This window comes from Cyrtonyx montezumae, unplaced genomic scaffold, assembly GCF_038088225.1.
Source record: "Cyrtonyx montezumae isolate F1298 unplaced genomic scaffold, pur_monq_1.0 scaffold_3, whole genome shotgun sequence".
Lineage (NCBI taxonomy): Eukaryota > Metazoa > Chordata > Aves > Galliformes > Odontophoridae > Cyrtonyx > Cyrtonyx montezumae.
This window is the reverse complement of record NW_027072034.1, coordinates 29,647,618-29,659,704: the sequence shown is the minus strand read 5'-3', so window position 1 is coordinate 29,659,704 and position 12,087 is coordinate 29,647,618. Positions and strand designations below refer to the sequence as shown.

Here is a 12,087-nt window from a genome sequence, read left to right as displayed (position 1 = left end):
ATAGAAGCACAGATCTACTTCCTTCCCCCAAAACTAGCACACCTATTGACCTATTAAGTGACACTGTTGTAAGCAAGGAGCTTGCTGGTTTCTATTCTTTTGTTGCTTCTTAATATAAGTATTCTTGTAGCAAAATGTAAGTATTATCATGAGAGGAATTCATTGGATGAAACTACATACACAAACATCTTCTCAATATGCAATTAAAATAAGCCATCTATCTGTGTCTGTAAGGGCTCTGAAATGGTGCTCACAGACCACGTGCTGAACTTTGCAGCAGCAGAACTTCTACCACAGCATCTTCGGGATTTACACATACGCAGAGGGCTTCCTTTGCCAACTTAGATACATGGGCTGTATCTGGTATTCGGTGACATTAACAAAAGCACCATGAAATACTAAGGTCAGACAATATGTTTTAAGCAAGATAAAAATCCTCCAAAGTAACTCAACAAAAAGATGGCAGTAGAATACACCATAAAGGTAAATATCCATATAATCTTAGAACCAGTGATCCTCAAATCAATGCCGTCAAGTGCAATTCATGAAACTGTAAAATGTATGAGCATTCCAGATGAACAGCTCTCCAGAAAGGTATTTCAACCCATGAGAAGTTCTGAGAGCTAACAGTGGTGTGACAGTTTAAGAAGTATGAAACACCAAAGTAGCTTTCAACTGCCCATTCTTACCCATTTTTTTGCCCAGGGAGGTGTTTGAGAACCGTGCAGATGTGGCACTGAGGGATGTGGGTTAGTGGCATGGTAAGGTTGGGTTGGTGGTTGGACTGGATGATCTTAGTGGTCTTTTCCAATCCTTATGATTCTATACACAACTTTCAAGATCTGAAATTTGATTCATGACTTTTGTCTACCTCTCACCCTCCTGCAATATCATGCACAGGGCTACCCTCCCTAATGGCTCCAGCACCTAGAAGTGAGTCCTGCTGCTTATTCTTAACAATGGGTCTTACAAAAGAGAACCACAAGCTTCTCTTAATAGCTGCTTGAGTGGCTCAACAGCTCATCTGCAACAGAAGTAATTGAAAGAAGAACTTGGGTCACACCTTAACTTGGATCTTCTGCCACAGGGTAGAAACTGTTAATTGAGAGATGGGGAGAATACTGACACTAAGAAATATTTATCACCTTGTTAATTTTAATAGATAAGTAAATATAAATAAGGCCAGCAAGTGGCCTTCACTTACACTGGAAGAAAAAAATTAAGGTACCAAATGTACTTTAAGTCTCCTACTGACACTGTGTGCTACCTAGTTTTAAGCGTGCCATGGGTGACAGGAAAGGTCAGCATTTCACTCAGGAAACCTCTACCTAACTACTCCACAAATCCCATGAGCAGCACAAGTCAGCTGAGGACCTTTGCTCCTCCAGGTCCTGCCTGCAAGCTACATCTGTAAAAGCAGTTGAAGAGTTTAGAGTAGACTCAGTAGTCTTAGAGAATGATGGTTACTAACCAGAAAGGGGTTGTTGCTAAGCTGGAGTTTCTGGAGATGCTACTTTTGTTTCAGCAAAGAGATTTCCGACACGTTGTTGTTCACTGCTCTCAAAGATGAACAGCGTGCAAACACTATCAGACTACACCCAATTCTACTGCCCTCAACTGAACGCAGTCTGTCATTCTGCCTCTGAAACTCAGTAGACTGATCCTGCTTACACAGTGCATGCGTTCTGAAGACACTGCAGTTGGCATTCCTTCACCATGCATCTTTTTTTTTTCCTGTTGTTTCTTTAAATTTCAAAAAAGTTAAGACTTTTTAGTAACTCAGCTCTTCGGAACTGAATGCAATACTTCATGGCCTGTCTGGTTCTATTAGAACTGATTTCAGCTCCATACAGTGCTCACATGCCTAAAGCAAAAAATGGCTATGCTCATTACTACGACTAGATCATGCTGGAAAATGAGTTTCTTCTTTCTTTTTCCTTCTACATTTATAGCATTCCTGATCTCTAACCTTTATATAACCATTCCAAAACATAAAACTTGGAATGCCCGCAGATACTTTAACCTTCACAAGTTGCTACCTTTTTTTACATCATATTTCAGTTTAACCTAGCTACAGGATTAGTTGTGATTTTGCTCTTAGACTCAACCTACAGGCTTTTAATTAAAGTGCATCTTTGTTTTTCTCCCCTCATAGCTTACTGAACACAGCAAAGGAGATGAAAGTATTCTGCCCCAAAACAATGCTTTGTTGCTTATTTTCTCTTTACTGTACACTATGAAAAGCATTAGAGGGATACATTTTAATGTAATATTTAACAGAATTTAGACTTTGGTCAAATATCTTGCAAGCATTATCTTGCCAGCTTACCTGATCAGGTACTTTTGTCATTACTTAGTCCTTTTTAAAAGCATTTTCTTGGACTTGCCAGCATTCCCCATCATGCACCCCATTTCCTCAATTCCCCTATAAAGTCTTAATCTGCACACTTCCACAGGCATTTAACTTTCCAAGCAGGTATTTTCAAATGTTAGTTTTAATGAAGATGCATCAGCTGAAAAGCTAGAAGTGAGCAACACGAGGAAAAGTATTTTCCTTCAGCAGGAGGGAGGAGGGGTTAAGCAGGAGTGTGTTATCTAGTGCAGCCCTGGCTCCACACCTTCCCCTTCTGCAGGGCTGACTGTTCCAGCAGCTGCCAGCATGGGACCCAGCAGCATGTGCCCTGAGCAGCACGCTGACACAGGCTTGGCCATGGGAATGCCACCTCAAGACTCAGGGGAGAGCAGCACAGACTGTCCTCACCACAGTTGTGCCACTTCAGCCCTACTGAAAAACAAAAAAAAAAGGGAAGGAAGGGGTGGGGGCATTCATCAACTATGCCATCTTCTTCACCACATCTTGCAGTCCGTTTAGAGCACTTGATAGGTGACACAGCAGAACCGCAGGCCGTTAATTGCAGCAGCATTTTCATGTCAGATTGTTTACATATACAGGTCTTTGCAGACCCAGTGCCTGGGAATGCAGTGCTACTCTCTCTACTAGGACTAATTCCACTGTTTCACTAGGGAAAGAACTGAGGTTTTGAATTAAAAAATTGAGAACTGCTATTCTTTTCCCTTTTCAAAGTCAAAAAGATGCGATACCCATTAGCTTCTCTAACATCAGACCTAATAGGTTTGACTCAGAAATTTAAATGTTCCTAGGATTCATTACACGTTTTAGCCAACATGCAATGGTGGGCATGCAACAGCCCGCAAAAAGGCGAGCAGCTCATCCTTCTTCCCTGAAACAGGATTACACTCACAGGTTTCTGAAAACACATTAGGCAGCTCTTCAATTAAGACTTCACATTCTCTCTTCCTACCCTTCCAGTGTTCAAGCGCACTTACAACATCACCTACAACCTGAGATGGATTATGCTCCTCCAAATTCAGCTTATTGCTACTTCATCTACTCTTAGAAGACACTGAAAACACCTATTTATTCCTACCTGTAATGCCTTTTTCCATTTCTGAAGTTTGTTATTGTGTATATTACTCCTTTCAACTACTCCCTTCCTATAGTAAGATAGATCTCTCAAAAATTAGGTTTGCTCTTAAATGCCTTACCCTCATTACGTTCCCACTTTCTGTGACACTGATCTGCACTTCCAGGTGAGTCCTTCACTCAGCCCATCTCCTTCCAAACAGCATTATTAAACAAATGTACCCTAATGTCTGAATTACTCTGAACTGCTGCTATTTCATCTCCTCTTCCACCCCTCCTCTTTCTTTTTTTCCCCTGCTCGTACAGCCAGCCCTTCATTCCCTGAACTCTGCTATCTGTAGTACACTTGAACACCCTTATCTTTTACAGGCAAGCTTGCAGTGACTACGTATTTCTGGTTGCATTTCTGCACATTGAGATACTTTTCATTTGCTTCTGAACCGCTAAAATTCCCTACAAGATTAATTTGTTGAACCAATCACTATTTCACAGCAATTCTTGCTCTTTGAAAGCTGCAACATTTCACGTAGTAGCATAACCCTCTGTTTAGAATTTGAATTATATCACTTTGCAACTTTTTTGCTGTTCTGTTATTTATTTTTTTGTAAGTGGAGATACATTCAAGTTTGAATACATACTGCTCTATTTTCTCATTTTCAATAAAGAAATGTGAAAGTCCAATTACATTAACTATGAACAATGAAAAAGATGTGAAAGGCAGAACCTGTTTCAGTGGTTTTTAAAAGAATGTTGGAACGGATAATAGCAAAGGTGGCTCTGAGGCCTGCCTCAAGGCCACCAGCCTCAGTGCGGATGGCAGCGGAAGTCAATGCTGCATGTTGCCAACATCTGCTTTTACAGACAGTGATCAGCATCTTTGAGTGGATGGGGAAGAAAGAGCGAGGAGATGAGGAGGCTTTGCTACCCGGACCACACCAAATAGCAGAGGCAGCACCAGGCAGCAGTGACGCTCACCTGGTGACTTCTGTCACAGCAGGCGACAATGGGATGGAGCCACCAACCACCCCAGCACCAGAACAGTGTACCCTGGGGCTTTCTGAACCCAACCTAGGATGGTGTCACATCTAATGCCAACGACCCAAGCACTTTTATGAGGATGGTAGATTCTCAGGACTACTCTGAGGAAACTGCTGCAGAGACAAAGCTGGTTTGGGGTTGGACCATCCGTACGGAAGCATAGCCTAGGCTTGGGGTGCAGCAGTGTCAGGTTCATACATTTGCACTGCCAGCTATAGCAGAGCCTGACCTGCTTTGCTTCCGTTAGCAAAAACAAAAGCAAAAATATGCTATTAGCTATGCCCCTGCATGTGATGTGCTATAAATATACTTACATCTTTTGCCATGTTACCCCAGCCTAGCAGGCAATCCTCTTACAATCCTGCTGCCTGCGGGACGCTGGGACGACGATGCTATTTTCTAGAAAGCAAACACAGCCAATGTCAGTCAGTCAGCTCCCCACAACAAGAGCAGGCAAACTTTGCACAGCCCGGATTCCCGACTGCCCCCCGTTTCAGAGGGAAACCCTTTGGGAGAGCATGAACTCTCTCCCCCCACCTCCGTCGAAGCGACAGCCCCCGCTCAGGGGCAGCACGTGGGAGCGGCGCCCCGCCACCCCTCCTCCCCGCACCCGTCCAGCTGCATGGGGAGAGGGGGGGGGGGGCAGCGCGTTCGGGCCTCCTCCCGCCGCCCCCGTGGCGGCGGCGGGCACACGTAGGCCTCGGGGCCGCCCGCACACGGAGGCTGCGGCCGCCGCCCGCCCCGCGCCCCTCCGCCGGGGCCTCCGCTCACAGCGCCGAGGGGCCACGCCGATCGCGGCGCCGGGGGCGCCTCCCATCCTTCCCCCCGCATCCTCGGGCCGCGGCCGCCCGCACCTGAGCGGCCCAAGGCGGAGAGCGCCGGCTCCATCCCCCGCCGCCGCTGCCCCCCAGCCCGGGTCCCGGCGAGCAGCACCCCCCGCCCGGCGCCGCGCTGCCGCTGCGGAGGCGCCCGACTGCACATGTGCGGCGGCGCGCGCGGGCCCGCGAGCTCGGCGGGAGGGGGCAGGGGCGGAGGGAGGGAGCGAGGAAAGGAGGGAGGGAACGGGCGCCGGGCGGGAGGAGGGGGGCAGCGGGCAACCAACGGCCGCTCGGTGGGAAGGGGGGGGAGAAGGGGGAGGGGGGCGGCGGAGTACGCTCCCTGCCGGCGCGGCGGAGCGGGGGGGCCGCCGTGGGCGGGCTGTCACTGCGCGGCCCCCGCGGCACACCTGCCCCGGGAGGGAAAGGGGGGGGGGAGTGGAGTGAGGAGGGGGGGTGGCGGCGGAGCCCCGGGTCCCCGTCGCCTGCCTCCTTTCTTTTAATTTTTATTTTCCCCCCCCGTTGGCAGCGGAGGGAGCGGAGGGTGAGGGGGGGGCAAAAAATTGAAACTTACACTTTTGTGCGTCCCACCGGCGTGACGCTGCGCGCTGACGTCACGGGGTGCAGCGTGCCTTGCACGGGCACACGCGGAGCGGCTAAGCCAACCGTCCGCCCCTCCGTGGGCGGAGGGAGCATGCGCGGGATTTTCGCGCTTTCCGACTCCCCGCCCTGCGGCGCTGCTCGGCGGGCGCGCGGGAAGCTCCGGCGCGAGATTGCTCTTCGGCCGGGCACGTGGCCGCCATGGCGCCGCCAGGGGGCGGGAACGCGCCGCAATGCCCCGCGCCCGCGCCGCCGCCTCACCCGCCCTCCCGCCCCGCTGCGGGGACAGAGGGAGCGGAGGGGCGCGGGGCCGTGCGGTTGGTGCCGCAGCATCCTGCCGCAGCTTGAGGTGGTAGCGGAGCTCCGTGAGGCGGCTGCAGCTTGCCCTACAGCAGCAGAGCTTGGTAACAAGCGGTAACCCCTCTCTGCGCCTGTCCCGCTCGCTGCTGCGGGTACCGCGGCCACCCAGTGCCCCGTGCTGACAGCTGCCATGGGCCCGTCTCCCCATTCTTCCTTCCTGGTGGGGCGCGATGGCGGGGAACAGCTGAGAAAGAAGATAATAGCGAATGCACAAGTTTGTGTAACTTCACAGGAAGAGACTGAGAACCTTCACGCTCAATAAACACCAGGCACCTTAAGCCACGTGCTATACAGAGATACTGTGTGTGTATTTAAACTGTTTGCATGGCTCAAGTCCCTGCCTATAAACCCAGCACCCCATTTACATTAATTTTTCAGAAAAACGTGCTCCCATATCCTAATGACCTGTACTTCTCAGGAGTGCATCCTCAACAGGCACTGGGTGTGTCTGTCCCAGGGAAAAGGGACTACAAAGAAAACAAACAGCTGCTTTTAGAAAATTGGAATTAAATGACTACACTGAGCTACCAGGCAGTTCCTCTTATCCTTTTTTACCTCACAGACCACCGGTGGTGCCCCATCCCTGCAGGTGCACAGGGCCAGCTTGGATGGGGCCCTGGGCACCCTGAGCTGGTAGGGGCAGCCCTGCCCACAGCTATGAGGTCCCTTCCAACCCAAACCAAAGTTCTTCTATTTACTTTTATTTACTATTTATTTTTTATAATCTTGCTGTGTTGCACTGACAGGAAAATCTTCAGCTCTGTGCTCTCTCTTTCTCTTTTCTGCTCCATCAGGCGTTTTGGAGCTATAGGACTTGTGTTTGTATTGCTGGAAGGCTGCTGTGCATTACTGTCTGTGGCCTGCTTCTCCATCTGAAGTATGCTTCAGAATGACAACAGATTACAACTCCAAACATCAGTTTGGAGTCGCATTTGCTGTGCCTCCACAGCAGACACAGAAATGAGGAAAACATGTTTTGAATTAACCGATTTGTAGTCAGAAATCTGCAACATGCCAGAGGACATGCATGGGGACACATTTTGATCTTTGGAAATGGAAGCCAAGCCATCTTAAGCGAGGGACCTGTGAGAGCTCCTTAAATACAGACCTCGTACCAGCTGATAAGCTTGTCAGCATTTGGCCTCCTCAGGAGGTACTATCTCCCAATTCTCAAATTTCTGCTCTATTTTAGGAAATAAAAATACAGTTTGGCACTGCAACTTTGAGAGTTTTGCCATTCTCTGATCTAGGTTTTATTCCCCAAGGCAAGATCAGCTGTCTCTAGGCACTCTGGTCACAGGATTGTCCAGTCTGTCCTTTCTCTACAGAAATGGGGATTCCTTAGTCTCCCTTGGTGGCTTACTGTCTCTACTGTCAAGAAACCTCTCTCAACTGGCAGCGTAGTTACTCACTGGAGTCTGTGGGAAAGCCAAAGGAGCATGCTTCATGAAGCTGGTAGACCCGTATCTTTCTCTTCTGCCTGTTGTTTCCTTCAGGGAAGGGTGAACCAAACAATTCTTAGCCCTTAGAATAACTTGCTGCTTTTCCTTCTCCTTTCACTGGCTTCATTGCCTCCTTGTCTGTCAGATCAGCTCATGGTGGCTGGCTAGTGCTTGCTGCTGTTAATAAGCTATTGCCATTTCCAGCCAAGCTACTAATGCTGCGAGCACAGCTTACCCTTGTCGCTTTGGGGTCCAGTTTCCTCCACATTCCACACTGCCCATGTGCTGGAGCACTGCTAGGATTGCTTACAGAGCAGAGGTACATTCCTTCCCCAGACAAAACCCAGGAGTGCTTTTGTGGTTAATTGTTTTGGGTTCACTCCAGCAGGCAGCAAGACCACACAAGGTTTCTCACATCCTCCATCAAGCATCATCCTATAGCACTGTTCTCTCATGAGAGGCACTCCCATGTGCCTCTCTGCCCACAAAGCAAAGGACGTCCAACTGTAAAACCAGATAACAGGTACCGACGCTGCTTTCTCCTCATCTTTGAAGATGAAAATAGGAATTCTTAAAGCTTTCATAAAGTTCTGTCTAGGCACCTACAGCAGCACTCCTTGAGCTGTCTATGCTAGGACCATATCTGTCACATTGGTAAGTAGTTACCTTGCAGCTCCCATAGATAACTTTCAAATGAGAAACTGAAGCACAGGCTTTATATAGGATGAGCTGTAGATAAGTGATTGCCAGTCAAGATAATGCCAATCTGGGCCTGGGAACAGGGAAATGAATCACAAAGTATAACCGTAGTCCACACCACTAGCTTGCATATTATTCCTGAAGAGCTGTGGTTATTAATTTCTAAGTGAGCCAACTGTCAAACATTCTGTCCCATGACAGATCATTCAGGGAGGGATAAGACCTATTGCTTCTATCACACAACCCAGTTTTGACATGGAATTATGGATGAAGACATTACTTGTACTGCAGCTTTCTATGGGAGAGCCTCAATCATGTAATTGTAAACCAACTTATGCATTTAATTGTTAATTTGGACTTGCATCTACTATACAATCAGGTAATCCAAGGCTGTGTCAATGAAGAGACACAGAATATTAATATTACTACTTCTCTTTCCTCAATCATGACCAAATCAGAACTTATTCAGGAAAGAAATAAAAAAAGATGAGACAGCCCATAGTTCACCTAGATACTCACTCTCTGCTTTGGACAGTGGTACCAAAGGGACTTCTCACTCAAATCCTTTAAAAGGTAACCATGAAAATAATATATATATATTTTTTCTCTTAAGAGATGTAAGCAATCAATATTTCCCACTCTCCTAGCAGGAGTTTTCCAGAGAAGTACAACTAACCACAGTAGTTTATTTAGACAAAAGGTTTACTAAACCACAGATAATACTTTGTATTATAGTTTGAAGGGGCCCACTGGCTAAGAGAAATACTAGAACATGGATAGAGGCCTCTCTCATGGTTTATCATGTTTTTTTTCTTGTTTTTTTTCTGAACAGGTAATATGCTGTGTGTGAGATGAGCATCTTTCAAAACCAAGGCATTGAGAAGTTTATATTTCCAGAGGAAACTACCAACTAGAATGATGGACAGAGTAAGAACTCTTTTCCTAATATAGGTAAGAAACATAGTCAAAGAGTTTAACATAGTAGACTGTTAAAGTATATTGTAAAATTTCTGAGGGATCTCTTTAAGTAGACCAAGTCTCAGAATGCCTCATGAGGCTGAGAGCCAGGTCCTGAAAGAACAGGCTGATGCAGTTGCCAAGCCACTCCATATTTGGGGAGTTGTGGCTGTTGGGCAAAGTTCCTGGTGACTGGAGCTTCAGAGCTTCACTCACCTCTGTGCCTTTAAAAATCATGGAGCAGATCCTCCTGGAAAAGATGTTAAGGAGATGAGGAGGTGATCCAAAACAGTCAGCATGGCTTCACTAAGAGTAGATTGTGCCTGACCAGTCTGGTGGCCTTATATGGAGGAGGGACAAGAGCAGTGAACAAAGGATGGGCAGCTGATGTTATCTACCTAGACTTGTGCAAGGCCTTTGACGCAGTCTCATGTCACATCCTTATCTCTATATTAAAGAGGTATAGATTTGAATGGTGGACCATTCACTAAAGAATTGGCTGGATAGTGGTAGCCAGAGGGTCATTGTAAATGGCTCCATGTCCAGTTGGAGACCAGTGACAAGTGGGGTCCATTGTAGATCTGGTGCTCTTGAACCTCTTTATCAGTAGCATGCAGTGAGATTGAGTGCATGCTTAGCAAGTTTCCAGATTACACCAAGCTGAGCAGTGCAGTTGACAAAACAGAAGGAAGGGATGCTGCCCAAAGGGACTAGACAGGCTTGAAAAGTAGGTCCATGTGAACCTAATGAAGTTCAAAAAGGATGAATGCGAAGTGTTGCACTTAGGTCATACAAGTCCCAGATACGCGTACAGACTGGGAGAAGAACCCATTGAGAGCAGCCCTGCAGAGAAGAACTTGACAGTTCTGGTAGACTAGAAGCTGAATGTGAGCCAGCAGTGTGTGGTTGCAGCTGGGAAGGCCAACAGCATCCCAGGTTGCATCAAAAGAGGGGTAGCCAGCAGGGAGGTGACTGTCTCTCTCTACTTGTCCCCATGAAGTCCCACCTGGAGTACTGTATCTTGGTCTGGGGCCTCCAGCAAGAGAATATCATAGAGCTATAAAGAGCAGGTCCAGAGGAGGGCCACAAAGATCATGTGAGGGCTGCAGCACCTCTCCTATGAAGAAATACACGGGGAGATTGGCTTGTACAACCTGGAGAAGGCTGCTCCAGGGAGACCCCATTACAACCTTCCAGTACTTGAAGTGAGCTTAAAAACAGAAGGAAGACCAACTTCTTATACAGGCAGATGCTGACAGGACAAGGGAAAATGGCTTTAAACTAAAAAAGGGGAGATTTATAGATGTTATGGGCAGTCTTTTCCTTTGCTGGTGAGGCACTGGCACAGCTGCACAGAGGAGTTGTGGTGCCCCATCCCTGGAGGTGCTCAATGCCAGGTTGGATGGGGCCCTGGGCAGCCTGAGCTGGTGGGGCAGCCCTGCCTGCAGCACAGGGGATGCAACTAGCTGGCCTTTAAATCCCTTCTAACCAAAACCATTCTATGAGTCTTCTTTTGACAAACCCAGCACGCGTCAGAGAAAACAGGAGGAAGCTGAGGCTACTACAGTAAAGGAAAGAAGTATAAAACACACAAGTCAATCCAAAGCTTTGTTCAGCTAGTGGAAGGATGACTTTCATTTTAATTGTCAATTTAAACCTATGTAACACACATTTTTCTAGCTATGTGGGGGGTATAGAATTTGTTTCAAATGACAGTATAATACTGACCTAAAGCATTAATATATTTTAATAGCATTATTTTAAACAGATAAACCTCAAGATGACTTTTGAATTGTCAGAGTAGACTACAGTCTATGAATTAAACCCACTCTACGATTTTTGAAGAATAGGCTTTTACAAGGCTCATCCTGTTTGTCTATAATGTTTTAAAGAACAAAGCACATTGAAGATCACATTCAAAACAATGCTTCTTTAAATATCACGATATTTAGACTAACAATTTATTCAATGTAAATGCAAAGTATAAAGTTGTGGAGTTCCAAATACATATTCAAGCTGCCATTTCCAGATCTGTGCAAATTAATTTACTCAAAATAATTTCAAATGCACAGTATTATAAATAACATCCAACCTCTTGATTTTTTTGTTGTTTTGTTTTTTGCTTGAAATTAGACTACCCATATCTGCTAAGTTCATTTCTGATTTAAATCAAACAAAACTGTAAACAATTACTGTAACAGTAGCTAGGAACAGGAATGGATGACCACTGACAGTCTTCAAATATAACTTAAGTTACGCCCTTTCTCACCATCAAATTTTAATCGTGTGTAAATAAATGCAAGAACTAACACAAACAGAAGTTACCACTGTAAAAAAACCCACACATTATATGCTGTAACTTGGAACAAAATGTCATACAATGTTGGCTGCATCATTTGGAATATGTATTTGACTGCTTAAAACAGTTTGATCCTAACAACTTTTTCTTTGTATAGAGGACTAGACTTTTACTCACCATTACAGATTTGTTTTGTGATTGAATTTACACTGGTATACTGAACTCGTTCCTAAATGCGAAAATGTCTCAAGTCATTTAATAGAAGAAGATACCCCAGGCACCATAATACACCCTTTTTTAAACAAAACCTGGTGGTGAACTAACAGTACCAAAAGGAGGGTGAGAATTAAAAGGCACATTCAGGAAAAAACAAACAAACAAACAAAACACACAGTTGCATGATGCTATAGTTAAAAAAATAATTTAGACTCT

The 12,087-nt window shown here is 46.2% G+C and overlaps 1 protein-coding gene across 3 annotated transcripts in view; it reads right to left on the bottom strand.

Annotated features, from left to right (window-relative positions):
* TFDP1 (transcription factor Dp-1) overlaps positions 1-5,971 on the bottom strand; it is a 38,640-nt gene extending 32,669 nt beyond the window's left edge. For 2 of the 3 annotated variants that reach the window (XM_065741077.1, XM_065741079.1), the window contains exons 1-2: positions 5,338-5,391; positions 4,798-4,882 (exon numbers count right to left, since the gene is read on the bottom strand). In XM_065741077.1, the coding sequence (XP_065597149.1) occupies positions 4,798-4,809 (12 nt within the window). In that variant the 5' untranslated portion in view covers positions 4,810-4,882; positions 5,338-5,391. Of the gene's footprint in view, positions 1-4,797; positions 4,883-5,337; positions 5,392-5,872 lie in introns of those variants that run through there. The other variant, XM_065741078.1, reaches the window with a different exon arrangement.
* Between the last annotated feature and the right edge of the window lie 6,116 nt (positions 5,972-12,087).